This window comes from Eptatretus burgeri, chromosome 3 (genome assembly GCF_056783735.1).
Source record: "Eptatretus burgeri isolate ZD-2024b chromosome 3, Ebu_testis_v1, whole genome shotgun sequence".
Lineage (NCBI taxonomy): Eukaryota > Metazoa > Chordata > Myxini > Myxiniformes > Myxinidae > Eptatretus > Eptatretus burgeri.
Window position 1 is genome coordinate 6921959 of NC_140963.1, and position 19339 is coordinate 6941297.

General features: G+C 42.9%; 1 protein-coding gene across 4 annotated transcripts in view; it reads right to left on the reverse strand.

Moving 5' to 3' along the window:
* Nucleotides 1-19339, reverse strand: part of DDX23 (DEAD-box helicase 23) — an 88220-nt gene that overhangs the window by 11190 nt on the left and 57691 nt on the right. For 3 of the 4 annotated variants that reach the window (XM_085872342.1, XM_085872343.1, XM_085872344.1), the window contains exons 7-10: nt 18060-18193; nt 17607-17719; nt 10581-10724; nt 10166-10391 (exon numbers count right to left, since the gene is read on the reverse strand). In XM_085872342.1, coding sequence (XP_085728468.1) covers nt 10166-10391; nt 10581-10724; nt 17607-17719; nt 18060-18193 — 617 coding nt within the window. The remainder of the gene's footprint in view (nt 1-10165; nt 10392-10580; nt 10725-17606; nt 17720-18059; nt 18194-19339) is intronic. The other variant, XM_085872345.1, reaches the window with a different exon arrangement.

Sequence of the window (19339 nt, forward strand, 5' to 3'; positions counted from 1 at the left end):
TCTCTCTCACCCCTTCTTTCCCTCAGTCCTCTCTCCCCCCCTCCCCTCCCCCCTTTAATCACCCTGACAGCCAAGCAACGGGTTGGATTTGCTCGTATTTACAATAAACCTTCATGTACAGAAGTTTCACGTACGTGGGAATAAGAATGCACAGAACCACAAAATGAAAAGCTGGGATGGAGATTGGCGGGATTAGTGGGGGAATTAATGGTGGGTAGTTTGGTAGTTGATTAGGGGTGGGGGGGGGCTAAATACGTTCTGATACTGAAAACACCAGAAAATCACAACCAAAATCAAATATCACATTTACCGTAATCACTCGTCCAAGACCACACTTTTTTCCTTGAAATATCTGATGAGTTTGGGGTGTGTATTATCCACGAGAGCTTTTTTGTTTCCTTTTTTTGCATACAAAGTCAAAGCTCATAGAACAGCAAGAACACTGAACAGATCAATATGTAACAAAACAAAAAGAGCAGCAGAAAGAGGGGGGAAGCAACAGCAGCAGGGTTGAAGGATAAAATAAAGGGAGACGTACAAACGAGGGATGCGGGTAGTGATGAGAGGTAGGGAAGAAAGCAAGGGGTGGACAAGATGGACACAAAGGGAAAATTTTTGGAGGGTGGGGAGTGGTTTAACAGAGGTAGAAAAAACACAAATGAGAATTTGTGTTGCACAACCCATTTTAGCTTATTGAGGATTATTAATTTGTGCAGCCCCGCTTTCAAAGATTGTCTTTTGCATCTCAGAGTATGTTTCAGAGATTTTGGAATGCGATCATCAAAAAATTTAACACACGTCCCCAAATCCTAACAGAACCGGAAATGGCATGCCATCAAAACATTAGCCGAGTTCTGCCTGAGATTTCTGAACCCCACTGATCCATAATCCTCACATCTTGGATGCAAAGTACGAGTAGTATCACGATGTCATAAAACAGACAAGAAGTCACTTCTCGAGTGTTGAGGATCCGGTCACAAGTTGTTTTGTTAAGCCTCCACTAACTAAGTCTCTGGAAGCATTTAGTTTTTGGGTTGTGTACACATACATACGTCCTTGCTTATTACAGCGCATGCGCTGTATACAATTGCACCGAGTTTGAAATGTCCCCGGCGTCGTCGACCACGTCTCCGGTGGGTCCGGTGTCCCCCTGTCCCCCCCCCACGTGCCTCAAGACAGCCAATGACGGCCATCCGGTAGATGCAGTGCGCAACTTTGACGGAAATGGCGACAATTGACGGAAATACCCGAGTATTTCAATGGAAATTTGTGAAACTAATGTGTTATACATGTGAAAACCATTTAATTTATTGCTTGACGGAAAAAAAAACAAAGAAACGCTCCCCTCATGTACAAACGAACGAACGAATGAAAGACGTCATTTCCGTCCACCATAACATTTCGCGCCAAACGCAGAAAGCTAAGTTCTTCTTATGCCATCATTCTCTTTAATATGAGCCATAAACAAGTGTTTCGTCATGCATTAGTAGTTGAAATTTACTTACAACAAGAACGAAAAAATAATCTCCTCCGATTCAACAAGAACGAAAAAAAACCCGAAAACATCACGTGCAGGACAAGACCAATCGAGCTGAAGGAAACGATACTGAAACTGCACTGCTCCTGATTGGTCAAAGGACACCACGTGTGTTGTGTGGGCGGTGTTATGCACGAGGATTCCAGGCTAAGTTCTTCTTATGCCATCATTCTCTTTAATATGAGCCATAAACAAGTGTTTCGTCATGCATTAGTAGTAGAAATTTACTTACAATAATTCTTTTGCGGCCTCCTGCCACGCTGTATCGAATGATTTCATTCCTTCTGTTATATATAAAGGTGCTTATCACAATAATAACAAGATTTTTACATTTCTAATATTAAGTACGCTTTTTAATTTCTTCTTCAACTGAAAAAGCATAAATTGCATATTTTAACATTAGTGTACTCATTTGATTCACCACACGCGCTGTATTGAAGGATTTCACTTGTTAACTTTTTTTTTTTTTTTTTTTGCATTTCTACATGTTTTAAGTGATTTCCAACCCCCCCCAAAAATATTTTTTTACCCCCCCCCCAAATTAAAAATAGAGAATTTTTTTTTTGCATTTCTACATGTTTTAAGTGATTTCCAAACCCCCCGCCCCCCAAAAAAATAGAGAAATTTTTTTTTTGCATTTCTACATGTTTTAAGTGATTTCCAACCCCCCCAAAAAAAAAATTGTTAGAGAAAATTTTTTTTTTGCATTTCTACATATTTTAAGTGATTTCCACCCCCCCAAAAAAAAATTGAGAGAGAAAAAAAAATTTTTGCAACTTTTTTTCAACAAAATTCCGATTTTTTTTTTTTTTTGCATTTTTACATGTTTTAAGTGATTTCCAACCCCCCCCCTCCTCCCCCAAAAAATGTTGGAGAAAAGAACTATAACTCTGTCAGCACTGTTGACATCATTTTTAATGAATAAGATATAAGGTTCACTTGAGTTACCCAGCAGTATTGGCGGCAGAGGTTTTGCACTCTCCCGAGTGCTCCCCCTGTAGTTTTCTCTGTTTTCGCTGGAACCGCTTAACCGAGCAACACAAAATTTTCACCATTGGTGTGACTACTCATGTATAACGTTTCAATGATAATTTGGACATTATAGGTAACGTGGTGTGGCAGCCATTTTTGAAAAAAGGAAAAATTTTGGACATATGCATCTCCGAAACCGCTCCACAGAAAAAAATGAAACTTTGCATGTGTGAAGTACTCCACATGGGAAACAAGTGTGATTTTTTTTTTGATGATGTCATAATTCCGTACATCGAACGCTTTATCCAATCAGTATGAAAATGTTTGAGGGTCGTCTTGGGATAAATTGTATTGGGGGGAAAGTCAACACTCGAGAAAAGAATTTCATGAAGAGCACAGCACCTTGCTTTGGCTGACTGTTTGGAAGAAGAATACAGTCATCCCCCATTTATTGTGGGGTTACGTTCCAAACCCCCCCGCGAGAAGTGAAAATCCGCGATGAATGGATGCCTCCCAAAAACATCGACTCGTCTGGTCTGGTCGGCTTGGCAATGATGGGGTTCGAGGTGCCAGAGATCGACTTGTCTGGTCTAGTCGGCTTGGCAATGATCGGGTTCGAGGTGCCGGATATCGACTCGTCTGGTCTGGTCAGCTTGGCAATGATCGGGTTTGAGGTGCCAGAGATCGACTTGTCTGGTCTGGTCGGTTTGGCTGTGCTCATCCAACCACAGCAAACCTTTTTCCTTCCCGAAGCATATATCGAGCACCTTAACCTTCTCCTGGAGCATCAGGACCTTCCTCTGGCACTTCGGTTCCTTGCCAGAAGCCTTAGAAGGTGCAGGGCGTTGAGGCGGCATCGTGGGGCTTGAAGAAAAAACGTAGAAAATATTCGAAGTTCACAAGCGAAACTTTGTCTCGTGCGTTGTGTGACTCGTCGAGCACCACGCGTTTTTTTATTTTTAATTTTTTTGTATACCTTGGTCGAGGCTCGTATGAGAGTTAACACACAACTCACAGCAAGGAGGCATGAGACAAGAGGGGCGGGAGTGGAAGGGACAAAACAGTGGGGAACAGACACATTAGGTGAACTGTGGAAGGGAGAGGGATGGGGATGTGACGGGGAACATGGCGAAGAGAAGATGGACATTACAGGGACTTTCAGGAAGGAAAGCAGGGGAATTGAAGGAAGTGGGCTTGGGTGGATTATCGGGGGTAGAAAAGATCGAGGATTTGGATGGGGGAAGATAAGAGGTGGTGGTGAACAGCTGTTTTGAAAGCCTGGAGGGAAGAATGGGAAAGAATAGAGTGAGGAAGTTTATTCCAAAGGCAGGAAAAAAGAGGAATGAAAGAGTGAAGATGAGCAGTGATTCGTGATTTTGGTAGTTTTACCAGAAGGGGGTTGTTGGCGGACCTTGAGCGCCCTGTGGAAATGTGGTGGGGACAAATCGCAGAGAGAGAGAGAGCAGGGGGGGGGCAAGGCTGGAGAGGAGTCGGTAGAAGACAGAAAGACCACCGACCAACCTGCGGTGATTGAGTGAGAGGACCAAAGACTCAGCTTCATTGCGGGAGATGCCGATGATCTTAAATGCCCTGGTTTTGACAGCGTGAAGCCGAGAAAGGTGGGAGGCAGGAGCACCAGCCCAGAGGGGAGAGCAGTACTCCATCAGGCTACGGACAAAAGCTTTGTAAGTGGTCAGGAGCTCAAGAGGGCCGAGGAAGGACTTTGCACGACGTAGGATTCCCAGTCGGCGACTGGCTTTTGAGGCGAGGTTGGAAAAGTGACTTTCCCAGGAAAGGTCATGGCAGATAGTGAGACCCAGAAGCTTTAAAGAAAAGACTTCTTCCAGAGGATTGTTGAGAAAGTGGATGGGGGGGGTTTCTAAACGGTCCTTTCGAAGAGACATTGTGAGAGTGTGAGATTTGTCTGGATTGAAAGACATGTTCTACATGTTGGACCAGTTTGTGATTTTATCCAGATCTGCAGTGAGCGAAGAAGCTGCTGCTTGCCAGTCTGAGGGATGACAGATGGTACGGCAGAGGGTGGAGTCATCGGCAAAGAGAAATAGAGGATTTTCCAGAGAGTCCGAGAGATCATTGATGAAAACCAGAAAAAGAACAGGGCCCAGAACGCTACCTTGAGGAACTCCAGCCTGCACAGGAAGAGGGGATGAAAGAACTCCATTTAGGGCCACACGTTGACTGCGACAGGAGAGGAAGTCTGCGAGCCATGAGTGGAGATGGCCTTGAATACCATGGGAAGAGAGTTTGGTGAGTAGTGCAGGGTGCCAGACTGTGTCAAAAGCACGTGATATGTCCAGGGATACGGCTCGGATTTCCTGTCTGGCATTGAGGACCTCCATCCATTGATGGGAGAGCAGAAGCAGCATATCCAGGGTAGAGTGACCTGGTCTGAAACCAAATTGATGATTGAAAATCAAGCCATTGGAGAAGAGGAAGGATTTCATGTCTGAAGCGATGATGGATTCCATAACCTTGCTGATGATTGGGAGAAGGCTGATTGGTCTGTAGTTACAGGGATCTGTTTTTGCACCTTTTTTATGCAGGGCAGTGATGTTCGCAGATTTCCAAGCAGATGGCAGATGACCTTGGGCAAATGAGAGGGTGAATAGAACAGAGAGAGGGTGAGCAAGAGCAGAAGAGCAGGCTTTGAGGACACGTGGGCTGATGCCGTCTGGACCGGTTGCAGAATCTGACTCGAGGTTTGAAAGCAAGCTCTCCACCTTGTCAGGAGAAAAGGATACAGAGTCCAGGGACAGTTGGGTGCAACTGGGTAAAGTGGGTAGAGATAGTGATGGGTTTTGGACACAAGATTTAGCTGCAAACACCGAGTTTAGACATTCAGCTTTATCACGTGTGGAATCAGCAATGCGGCCATTTGAGGTAAGGGAGGGGATGGAGGGGGAACATACACCAGAAACAGATTTGATTAAACGCCACCAGGATTTTCAGGAGGGAGAGAGGTTTGAGAGTTCAGACTTGAGATGAGAAAGGTGTTGTTTTCTGGTTCTCCTGAGGGTAGATACACACTTGTTCCGAGCTTTGTGGAAGGAACTGAGATTGCCCTCAGTTGGGTTTGCTTTCCATGAGGCAAAGGCAAGTTGATTCAGGACAACTGCCTCGCCACAAGCTTCAGTAAACCAAGGGCGGGAGGAAGGGTAGGACAACTGAACACGAGAGGGGATAAATCTGTGCATGAGGGAGAGCAAGTTTCTTTGAAAGAATTCCCAGGATGAGTTGATGTTTGAGAAAGTAGTGATAGGAGACCAGTCTGTAAGTTTGATGGCTGCTCGGAGACCCTGCCAGTCGGCTTGAGTGAAATGCCAGACTCGACGGCGGTGAGGTGGTTCTCTGATAACAGCCAGAGAGATGTCCACTTTAACAAGGACGTGGTCAGAAGAACCAATTGGAGCGAAGGAAGAGCAGCAGATATTGGTTGAGATCCGGGTCGGGAAGTTGACCGATTGAGTCAGTCCCAATGAGTCGCAGAAAGCTTTTGCTGAGGTGCCATGGCAGGTGAGAGAGGTACCCACACCTAGCCAACTGGCGTGATGACAATTGAAGTCACCACATAAGAGGAAGAGAGAGTTTGGATGAGAAGATAGAAGATGGTCCATGTTTTCGGATAGTGAGGTGTAGATGGAGTCATCACTGTTCGGTGGACGGTACAGTACACATATAAACATGAGGTGGGAGTGGAGGGGAAGCCGAAGCCAGAGGTATTCCTGGGGGTGTGGGGGAGTGAGAGCAGTGCATGGAGAGTGAGGAATAGAGTCTTTGATGAAGAGAGCAACACCTCCACCAGGACGAGGCTCAGGTCTGTCATACAGTAAGAGGGAGTAACCGGGGAGAGATACTTGGGAGTCAGACACGTCTTGGGAGAGGAAAGTTTCTGTTAGGCAGATAATGTCTGGTTTGTCAGTGGCAACCTGTATGGAAAGATCTGAAAGGTTTGAGCGAAGGCCCCGAATATTTGAGGTCCACACTTTTAATGAAGAGGTAGGGGAGGAGGCTTTGGGAGGGGGAGGGGGAGGGTAGGACAAGGGACGAGGGGGGGAGATAAGGAGGGTTGCTGAAAGAGTGTGGGGTATTGCAGAATAGTGAGGGGAGGGGCCGAATGAGGAGGAGAAAAGGCTCTGTGGTGGTGGGGGAGAGGGGGGACAAGAGACAAGGAAGAAGGCAGTTGAGGATTTGAGGAGGTGGAGTGAAGAGATGGAGGTGAGAGGGCAGTGGAGGGAGGCAGGTTGGTGGATGAGAGGGGGGGCAACTTAGAGAAGGAAGAGTGAGCGGATGAAAGGTGGGAGAAAGGTGAGGGGGGAATTTTTGAGAGAGGTGAAAGGGAGGCTTGGAGGTTGGAAAAAAAGAATGGTTGATGGAAAGCGAACATCCATGGCAAACTGTGGTTTTTAAAAGTTTTCGGTCAGAGATGCGATTTAACACAATTCTTGATGGATGCAATGAAGGCGAATTCAGAGAATGGAGAGAAGAAGCGCTGTAATAGTTGGATTTTTTTAGGCAAGGAATGAAGGAGAGGTCGAAATGAGAGCAGTCTGTTAAAATAGCAGAAGAGTAGTGCATTGTGAAACAGTAAAGAGTACCACATGTGTGAGAGAGGAAGATAAAGCATTATAAGATCGTTTTTGTTGTTAATATTAATGTATGAGAGAGTTCAACAGATTAGGCCATGGAAATGTAGAAAAAAAATCGAGGAAGAAGACGAGGAAGTTAAGAGGAAGAAGAAGAAGCAGAATCAGGAGAAGGTGAGCGTGTTGTTGTTGTTGTTGTTGTTGGGTATATATATATATATATTTTTATTATTTATTTTTTGAGATAAGAAAGAGATTAGTTGGGAGAATGGGGGATGTTTGGAAAGTGGGGAGGATGAAAATTGAAGGTAATGGGGAGGATAGAAATTGAAGGTAATGGGGAGAAAAAACAAACAAAACAAAAAAAAAAAACGATCGAACACCGAGTGGAACCGGTAGGCCTCGAGCCTAGGCCTTGGTCTCAAACACCAGGGAAGAACGTCGACAAAAATACTCACAAAATAGCACGATTTTTGAAACAAAACCGAACTCGGAACACACAGTAACATGTAGGTGAGAAAATTAAACAGTTAAAACGGGACAAATAACAACCGGAAACTTAACTTTGAGAACGTCAGCAGGGAGCCCTGAAGGAGACCTCTCGCCGCTCCAAAACCGGAACCGGAAGTCCAAATATTTATTGCTTAAATTTATTGCGTTATAATTTATTGCTCAAATAATTTATATTTTATATATTATTACCGCGATATACCGGGGGAATCCGCAGAAAAAATTAGTTAGGTTCCAAGGGAAAACCCGCGATGAACCGGGGGCGCGATAGGTGAACCGCGATATAGCGGGGGATTACTGTATTCCTCTAAGGTGGTGACATTGTATCCTACACATAAAAGGACACCTTGAATAAAAAAAAAAGACAGAACAAATCAATCACATATTGTTGCATGCATGGAAAGGGATGGGTGCCCCAAATTGGATTCCGCCTTGACAAAGATATTTAAACATTTGCCATCAATTCAATATGGCTAACAAACTGTGTGAACCATGACGTCACACTCATCAAACTTTATTCCCCGTGGCTCGCATTTTGTAAGCGCCCACGGATAATCAATGCTAGCAGTCTTAAGTGGCAGTTCTTGGGACGGGCCGGCTTTGAGAAATATAGTTGGATAAAAATGACAAAATCGGATAAAATCGTCATCGCAACGGGTGGCGTGGTACGGCATTGTCATCACAACGGGCGGTATCATCATCGGAACGGGCGGCGTGGGATGGCATAGTCATTGGCACGGGCGTTGTTTGGAATCCGGCACAACTGCTCATAGTTATAAGTGACATGTCCAGTTGAAATTGCGTTATCTCTTTTGCCCAGATATGATTCCTTTTCTACGATAGAGTTAGTTTGAAACAAAGCAGCTATAAAGCATGCAAAATCCACAACAGACAGAAATCAGGCAATCGCTGCTCAGTTGTTCGGAACGAGGCCGCATGTGGGCGGGATATTGGAGGTGTTATAATGCTTGCCACAGAGTGCAGCTTCAGCCTTGTGGACGCGACAATATATTGTTATGTTTGTGGGGTACATGGAGGGATTTCATAGAAAAGATAGGATTGCATAGAGTAGCTTGGTCCGTGGACGTGTAGGAGAGATCTCAATGTAAATCAAGTCGGGAAACTTTGAGCTTAAGTGTTACGAGTCACCGCATTGGGAGCATTGCTGTGTTAATTAGGTAGGGTTGAAGGATAATTTCTCCCAGAATGTGATTGCCCCCTGTGACCATTTCCCATGTTTTTGCATTTCAAGACTGGCAATAAAAAGGGATCTCGTCCTTAAAACAATGACCGAGCTGCAGGTTCATAGCAGGCAAGAAACTCTGCCTCCACCAAACCACATGAATGACAACTCGCAAACCACGCCCCTGGAGTGGATGATTAATGGGCGCGACGTCAGAGAGGAAAGGGACGAGGATTGAGTTGGGACACGTATTGAATGTGTGGGACAGGAGGAGTGAGGAAATGGCGGTTGGAAGAGAAAGGCATTACGGCTGGCTTTCCCTCGACATGGTGAAGAAGGTTGCACGATTCTCGTGTTCGTGCTGAGGCAAATTTGCTTGCGTGATGGAGCAGGACGTTGGCCATTGACTGTTCACTGGGTCATGTGAGATCAAGCCTCGGAGCCTCGAGTTGGGCCATCGGGGAAGCAGACAGTGCCATTTTTGCAAAGGACCGGCGTCGGCAAGTGCGATAGTGAAAATAAGCTGCCTGGCTGTTTTGAGCCCTGGTGTTGAATCCATCCATCCATTAGGCCCATTCTCTGTGCAGAGCGTCAGTGCTGCCGAAGCAGTCTCCTGGGCTATTGGGCACAATCCTGGACGGGTCGCCACGCTGACGCAGGATACCAGCAGGCTGGTATTCATTTTGCTGACCTCGGAAGGATGATAGCCAACCAGGTGTTGAATATCACCACTCAAACTACATCCCGTATGCTTCCAGCCGAGAGAGCGGCTTGGCGCCATTTTGGCACGTTTTCCCATGCAGTGACGATGAGGTTTGGCGAACCTCAAGCTCCAGAAACTCATCTCTGGGCACATAGCCAAGTGCCGGGAGAAAGGGAAGAACGTTCTTTCATCATTCTGTCCCCTTGTCTGTATTAAAGTCTGTGTGGAGGCGCCTCAAATCGGAATTTAGTGTTCCCTTACGTTTTTATTATTGCACTTTGAATTATTATCATTGTTAATATTTGATATATTTTCATTAAACACCCATATTTATTTAAGTTGCTTGTGATGTCTATTTGTAGTGGGTTTGAGTATAAACTCTTGTGTTGTGCTTCAGTCTGCTTCGTGCCTTTACCGCCCTTCCTTCCAGCATGTGCCATGAATCTCCAAGGATCACGTGTTTGCCTCCAATGGAGAACCGTTTGGCTATCCGTCCAGGTAGGGGCAAGCCCCCTGGACACAACAACATTACTTCAGCTTGGCTAGTGATATATCTGTGCCTTATTTATGGACTGCAAAGAAGAGAATGATTAAAAAAATGACTTCCAGACAGCACTCAGTGTCAGATGGGTGCAGACTCTCGAACCAAGTCTTACCTTGTAGCCACATTTATCGATGACTTCCACAATATGTGAAGGTAGACCAATCTCCTTCCAGTTACGGATCGGATTGGGGATTCTCCCACCCTTGGTGGTCACGTTGTAGTCCTCACGGAAAATACGCCAATCACGCTCCGTCATTTCATCTAACCTCTTCTGAGACCAGTGGCGGTCGTCCCAGCGTTGCTTTGCTTCCTTGTTGCGCTCCTTCTTCAGCCGGACTCTGCACATGCACCGCGAGCAGTCACTCACTCAAGAGAGCAACAGGTAGCAGATCACAAGATGTAAATGGCTTGAAGCACTAATAATGCTCAAGTTCACAGGGAGAAGCACGCTCCAATTTAACTGGTTAATTTGGCAATTGCAGTATTTCATTGGAACTACACAAGTACGCAGGGCCAAAGAAACTTACTCCTCCTGGTCCTTTTCTTCCTGTGTCCTTCTCCTCTCCAGTAAGTCTCCATAAAACTTGGATTGTTCCTTCTTTTGTTGCTTCAGGTCAATGCCGGCAAGGTACCCTCTTCCATAAAGCTGAACTTGATGCCGCTCCTTGTACCTAGAACACAGCAAGACTTATGAGGCGGTACTGACAGAAAAACAATAAGACAAAAGCAATTACTTTTCTACCATCAATGAACAACTAGATTTCAGTTTGGTATGAAAAATGTTGCAAAAGAAAAAAGGATGACCTTTGAGAAGAGGAAGCATAAAATAACAAAACTGATGTGCCGAATGAAGTTTTAAAAAGTTAAATAAAATTATCGCTGAGTAGTTTGCAAGCCAGTATAATAAAAAAGAGAAACCAGTAACAGCTTCATGAAAGGTCAAGTTGTATTCAAAACGTATCCTTGTCGCAAGATTACGACAGAAAAAAAACAACTGGATTTGTCCAAAACAATAAGATATCATGTTTAGTTAAGTTGGTGATTAATAACAGGATGAAACAAACTCAAAATCAGATAGCTTGAGGTTTGGATGATTGCAGCCAAGGAATGCACATTGAGCAATTGCAACTCATGGCTTTTGGCAGTTGAAGGAAGCCAATTGGAGATAACGAAGGAGGCAATTTAGAATACTGTGAGGATTGATTGCTTGTTCAAAAAATTTTTTTAACACCAACATAACATACCTGCATGATAATATTTGACAATCTATCGGTGAGTGAGCAAAATTAAACCACATCTACAGACTCGTACAAGTCTCATGCAACGGCAACGCCCCCACCCCCCACCACCTGTTCATTTGGAATGTAGTTGACAGCAGTGAATACCTGAGCTGGAAAAGAAAAGCGAATGGTGACCATTGCGCACCGTGTACCATGAAGAAAAGGAAAAGTTAAATGATGTGCCACCAATTAAAATTCTGCATTCTATCATGTATATAAGTGCTGGGCTGTTTAGAAAATTTGAATATAACTGATTACTGGTGTTAAAACGAAAAAAAAAATCCCAAAAATATATAATACTGTCGGACCCCGCTGTTCGCGGGGGATACGTTCCTGAAACATTTCCGCGGATGTCAGGGTCCACAAATGTTGGGGCATCATTACCTTCACCACCAAGGGTAAAGGAGGTTGTGTTCACCCTCTCTGTCTGTTTGTTTGTCTGTTTTTGTGCAGGATATCTTAAAAAGTTGTGGACAGATTCGGATGAAACTTGGTGGACAGGTTGGATGTGTGATGAGGACAAATTGATTCGATTTTGGTGAAGATCCGAATCCAGATCTGGATACGAGAGTTGTTTAATTTTTAAAGTGATTCTTCACCATTGAGAGATAGGGCAAAAACAATAACTAGCATGATATTTCAAAAATGTATTGGGCAAGATATGTTCTCGTGGATCAGGCATTACGAGGTGGAGGTATGCGCTCTACCGAGTGCCCTTCTCGTTTATTTTTTTTTTCATGGTCCAGGCTTGTGAAAGATGATGACAGACCAAATCAGGACACAACATAACAAAGGGAACAGCAGGAGAAAGGGGAAACACCAACAGTAGGGCAGAGGGAGAAAGTCGACGAGACGGACAACGATGAGGGGTAAGAGAGAACACAAAGGGTGGAGAATATGGATACATCAGCAAAATTGTGTTTGACCAGTTTGTGATTGTGTCAAGGTCTGAGGAGAGGGAAGAGGCTGCTGTCTGTCTGACAGAAGGATGAGAGATGTTATGGCAGAGATTGGAGTCATCAGCAATTAGATAAAGAGGATTTTCCAGAAAGTCAGAGAGATCATTGTTGAAGATTAGGAATAATATGGGGCCGAGAATACTGCCTGAGGGCACTCCAGCCTTGACAGGGAGAGGAGATGAAAAGGTTCTGTTTCCTGCCACACGTTGTCTAAGAGAGTGGAGGAAGTCAGTAATCCAAGAGTGGAATTGGCCTTGGATTCCTGCCTTTCCTTAGAGAGCAAGGCAGGATGCCAGACTGCATCAAAAGCTCGAGATATGTCCAAAGAGATGGCCCTAATCTCAGGTCTGATATTGAGGGCATGCCTGGTGTTGGCTTAATGGTTGGGGTAGTGGGCTTGGGATCCTAGGGTCCTGAGTTCAAATCCCGCTCAGCTGTTGAATTAACACCAGGTGGGGTTGACTCTGCCTGTCATCCTTCCGAGGTCGGCAAAATGAGGGCCAGCATGCTGGTATACTGTGTCGGAGTGGCGACCCGTCCAGGATTGTTCCCAATAGCCAAGGAGACTGCTTCGGCGGCACCAACGCTCTGCACAGAGTATGGTCCTAATGGATGGATATTGAGGGCTTCCACCATTGTTGGGAGAGTAGAAGCAGCATGTCCAGGTGTAGTGACAAGGTCTGAATCCGAATTGATTATCTGAGATGTGGCTGTTGGAGAAAAAGAATGATTTTATGTGAACTGAGATGATGGATTCCATGATCTTGCTGATGATTTGAAGTACAGGAAGCCACTTGGGCTGGAGTTAAGGGGATCTGTTTTTTCACGTTTTTAGCCGCGTTGCGAACGCTGGCTCGAAGAGAGCTCCGCGTTGTTCTTCTTCCTCTGGTGAAGACAAAACCTTTACGACGCAGCTCTTGGACACATTTGTCCTTGTTATGTATGCTGTGATTTTGGCTGGTTTCCAATTTCCCAGGTGGACATAGGAGACCAATCCTGAAGTGCTTTAAAAAATAATAATTAAATAAAAAAGCACGAACATGCAAAGCGCGAATGTAGAAGCAGGTCACGCTTTATGACTTGTGAATACGCGGGGTCTGACAGTACTGCATAATCGTCCGACAGCGAATATAAAGTGGTAAATAATGACGTCCTAGTGCATTGTGCACACATGAAGTGGATACCGTCAGTCCGCCTTTGAAATGTGAAAAAACTAAATTTAACTGGCGCTTTGATGCACTTGGGTATGCCTGGAACATATGACGTCAAGACGTACTCAGGAAGGAGGTACAGGAGGTTTTAACTTTTATCCTCAGCAGCAAATGAGCGATCGCATTTTCTTTTGTACCAGCAGCTGTTTCTCAAGCAAATGGATATTTTACATGAATCGGGCATGATTTAGAAAGGTTACGTTGTTTCTCTTTGTGAGTTTCAAAGCAAAAAAAAAAAAAAAAAAAAAAAAAAACTTGATAACACCCGATTTCTGAGTTGTTTGCCATCTTGACATTTCCCAAATTACCAAGCCAAATGTTTTCAAACCTTCACACGACAGTTGACAGCTGTTTGTGAAGAATAATGTGAATGCACATCTTCTTGAAACTTCTATAATTCAATGTCATTGTTTTTTATTTTGTTTATTGAAATTCACCATAAACAAGGGTGAAAGCTACTCAAGATTTTTGGGTTGCCGACAGTACTGTAATCGATAATTAATCGGCACTCACACTGACCCCAATCGGCCGATGCTGCATTTCCAATTACCGATATGGATATTGGCTCAGCACTGATATATATATATATATATATATATATATATATATATATAAAATATATATATATATATATATATATATATATATATATATATATATATATATATATATATATATATATATATATATATATATGTACAGTGCCAAAAGAAAGTCGATACTCCATTCACAATTTTCACCTTTTGTTACCTTATTGCCTGGAATTAAATTGCATTAAACTCGACTTTTTCCACCTTTATTTAGACATCCTAATCCACAACTTCCAAATGAAAAACAAATTCCACAAATTTCAGAAAATTAATTAAAAAACACAAAACTAGAATATCTTGGTCGGATAAGTGTTCGCCCCCCTGAGTTAATACATGGTGGAAGCACATTTGACAGCAATTACAGCTGTGAGTCTGTTGGGATAGGTCTCCGCCAACATTGCACACTTTGATTGGGAATATTTGGCAATTCCTCTGTATAAAACTGTCCAAGCTCAGTCAAGTTGTGTGGGGAGCATTGATAGACAGCAATCTTGAAGTCATGCCACAGATTTTCAGTTGGATTTGGGTCAGGGCTCTGAATAGGCTACTCAAGAAAATTTATCTTTTGGTTCCTCAGCCACTCTAGTGTGGCTTCGGTTGTGTGCTTCGGGTTGTCGTCATGCTGAATGTTGGATTTCCGTCCCAATTTCAGCTTTCTTGCAGAGGTCAGCAGGTTTTCCTCTGGGATTTTTCTGTATTTTGCTCCATCCATTTTCCCTTCTATCCTGACAAGTGCCCCAGTCCCTGCTGATGAGAAACATCCCCAAACATGATGCTGCCCCCACCATTCTTCACAATAGGGATGGTGTTCTTTGGGTAATGTGCTGTGTTGGGTTTGCACCAAACATCACATTTTGCATTTATGCTAAAAAGTTCCATCTGGTTTCGTCAGACCAAAAAACTTTTTGCCACATGGCTTCAAAATCTCCAGAGTGTTTTTTTTTCCATACCGCAAACGGGACTCAAGGTGGGCTTTTTGGAGTAATGGCTTCCTTCTTCCCACCATACCGTACAGGCCAGACTGGTGAAGTGCTTGGGATATTGTTGTCACATGCATGCTTGAACCAGTCTTTGCCATAAAGGTATGTAGCTCTTTCAAAGTTGCCATTGACCTCTTAGTGGCCTCTCTGATCAGTCTCCTTCTTGCTTGGTCATCCAGTTTGGAGGGACGGCCTGATCCAGGCAAAGTCTTGGTGGTACCATGCACCTTCCACTTCTTAATGATTGTCTTGACCGTGCTCCAAGGGATATTCAAGGCTTTGAAATATTTTTATATCCATCCCCTGATCTGTGCCTTTCCACAATTTTGTCCCAGAGGTTTTCTTAAAGTTCCATGGTTCTGATGGTTGAGTTTTTGCTGTGACATGCATTACCCAGCAGAGGAAACCTACATGAACAGCTGATTTTATTCTGAAATAATTAGAATCACTACTACATTTGAATGCAGGTGGAGGCCAATTAAGTTGGTGTGTGATTTTGAAGGTGATTGGTTACACCTGAGCAAATTTTAGTTATTGTTTTTCTTTAGGTAGTTGGTTGCAGACAGCAATTGTTCAGGGTAGTACTACCGTTCTGAATTAGGAGTGTTAAAGTGGTGCCCGGAACCATCTTACACTCTCCGTATCGGGACTGCTGGTCTGACTTTGTCTTACTCACATGAAAGCTTCCGGGCGAGCTTTAATATCTCTTTCTTGAAAACAAACATCACACACTTTTCAAATAAACATCACACACTTTTCAAACAAACCTCACAAACTTTTCTTACTCACTCATTTTCACTCCTCACTTTACATTCTCTCTTCTTTTTTATGCCTGGCCTCTGTGACTATTTAGTCTGTGACTGAAGCCTTCAACATAATTTTTTTTAAATTTACAATTGCTATTTAAGTGGGGGGGGGGGTGTGGACACTTATCCAACCAAGATATTCTACTTTTGTATTTTTTTTATTAATTTTCTGAAATTTGTAGAATTTGTTTTTCACTTGGAAGTTGTGGGTTACGATGTGTAAAATTATGATTTAATGCAATTTAATTCCAAGCAATAAGGCAACAAAAGGTGAAACTTTTGAAAGGGGGTGTAGACTTTCTATATACACTGTATATACATACAGTATACACTTTACATATCTAAAGATGGTCTCCAAAGCCAGCTGCCAAGTGGGCATCCTTCATCATGCAAGGTCTTTCCTTGGCCAATCTAAACTTTTGACAACCTACAAAGCTTTAATTTGCAACTTGATGGAGTACTGCTCTCCGCTTTTGGCCTGGTGTCCCTGCCTCACACCTTGCCCCTTCTTGATGCCGTCGAAAGGAACGCCCTCAAAATCATTGAGATCTCCCACAATGAAGCCGAGTGTCGAGGCCTGTTACTTTCAGCACAGACATGTTCGTGGCCTCTCTGTATTCTTCTGTCTTTTTTGGTCTTGCCCCTCTGTCATTCTCAGGTTTCTGCAGGGAGCACACAGTCTGTCGGGAACACTCTTCTTGTTAAACTATCAAAATCCAGGCTCATCTCCACTCGTTTCTCATTTATCTCACCTATGGAACAAACTTCCTCAGTCTGTTCAGTCCCATTCCTCCCTCTGGGGGTTCAAGACAGCTGTTCACTACTACCCCAGGTTATCCCCCATCCACACTCATCAATTCTATCCCAAATGACCCCATTTCCAAGCACTTCCTTCTTCCAGGTTATTGTCATTCCTCCCTACCCCCCCCCCCAACACCCTCTGTTCTTTTTTTTGTTTGTTAATTGTCAGTTGGTTAGTTCCTTTTCTGTTTCATCCCCACTTTCTCCTTCCTCTTCATATTATGTTTCATTGAGGTTGTGTTAAGCATGTTCACCCCCTTGTGTCCTCCCACCCCCCTTCCCCAGATCTCACTCTCACTTCTACTCTGCTGTTGGTTTTTCCTCCTTTCCATTTTGTCCTAGCTCTTCTACAAGCATCAATCATGTACACAAAAAAACAACCTACGGGTGCATGAGTTGCACTTGCTGAACGATTATTGCATGAAGCAATTACCTTCAAGGGGAAATTTGCAATCAAGTGTTCTGCATATCTCTTGTGCCAAAAAAGGAACATGGATAAAATGCTGGAACAGTCTTTAAACGATGACATTACCAATTATACATGTTCAGTATGTATGTATGTATGTCATATGCTCCCATCCACTCTCTTCCCGACCCACAAAATGCTAACTGCTTGACCTACTTTTGCCCCCATCAAGACTCCATCCATTGCTCCGACGAAGGCTTAAAGCCTAAAATGTCAGCTTTTCCTTACTTTCTATTGTGGTTTCTATATTTCTATCAAAGTTCTGTTGAATCCATCCATTGTTTGAAATTGCACCAATAAATGATTGAATTGACCAATTACAATAAATCTGCAATGGCAAGTCAACCTATAGGCTCAACCTATTTTCCAGCAGAAAATTAAGAACAAATTTTGTACTTTTGTAGAAATACAGTGAAGAAAACTGACAAACACGCACACGGTAAGATCTCAAACCACATACAGTGGGTTGTAGTCCACAGAGGTGTCTTCCCCTGCGTCCCAATCAAATACAAACTTGCGGTCATTGAGTCGTCTTACACGCCGGCGCTTCTTTGGCTGTCCCAGGTACCTATCCTGCAATCACACGAGTAAAGAACTGCAAAAATCCAAACTCAATATTCCTCCACTGCTCATCCCAAGAAAAGAGGATCACAAAGATGTTAAAAAAACAAAACAAATAAAATCTCTAAAGAGACTAACACAAAGATATGCTTGGAACAAACATGCTGTATGCTACGTGATATGATATATATATATATATATATATATATATATATATATATATATCTGTATTGCTTGATGAAAATGTGCCAAAAGGGGGGGGGGGGGGAATTAAAAAAAAAAACATCAAAACAGCATTTATCACAATTGAATATAAAGTTTTGACAGGTTCAGAAGGGCTGAAGGAGTCCACCTTAATGGCCTGCAACTCTTTTTCACGGTCCTTCTCCTCTCTTATCTTGGTTCTTTCTTCACCAACCACATTGTTCTCATTTTCCCGTTCACGTCGCTCCCTCCTCTCGCGACGCTCCCTCTCGTACGGGTCTTCTGGCGACATCACAACGCAAAAATCAGTACAACTATTTACCTATAGCAATGGCATCACGATCTGAGTGCTTGCTTTTTTGAACACATAATCGAGGCCTGTGGAAGAGCTAGAGCAGAATGGAAGGGAACAAACTTTATTTATCCTTTTTTGAGAACCTTATGAATTTTTATCACTTGTTTTGTTTGCCTTTCAATCAAGTGTTCTGCGTATTCTGCATACACACGAGACTCAATTCACGAGGTTCATACTTTTGGAACTGAGACGCGCACTTACAGATGTGCTCTCCATGTATACAAGGAATGCACTTGCCAAGCTTAGTGTTGAATATCTTGCAGCACAACAAATAAAGTATCATGCCCAATATCTTGTGATGTTATGCAACAAAACACGACAAATCAAACAAACAAAAACACACAATCATGTCCAATTCCAAATCAAAGATGGAGGTCAAAATAAAGTTATTTCAGCTTAACCCCTTCTCCTTCCCTCGGAAAGTGTTTCATACATATACATAAAACATCCTGCCAATTTTGCAGGTTTAAAACAAAATGCACCATTCTTTCACATATCTGGCACATTAAAAACAGGCAAGTCAAGCAAAACAAACATACATCAACATCAGGCATTTTCCACCTTTCCCACTCTTTTTGTTTGAAGCAATGTTTGAGTAATTGGAACAAGGTCATATTATTAAGAATGAAATTGTCGAAGTTATTTTCAAAGCAAAGCAGCTTCCTGCAAATATGCATATTTGTATTGTGACATGAGATAAAAACCGATGTTAATTTGCCAATTAGCACAAATATGCTTCAATGGATGAGAAACCTCAAAAAATAGCAATAAAAAGGTCCACATAAACCATAAAACAGTGCAACAACTATATATATATATATATATATATATATATATATATATATATATATATATATATATATATATATATATATATATATATATATATATATATATATATATATATATATTGAAACGCAAAAGAAACATACCACTTGTTTGAAATGTAATAAAATTGTAACAGTTCAAAATAAAACAAACCAACAATTGCTAATTGAAACATTGGCATTTTATCGATGGCATGTCAAGTTTTTGACCAAGATACATCATCTCATAAGTTTGTTCTACAGTAC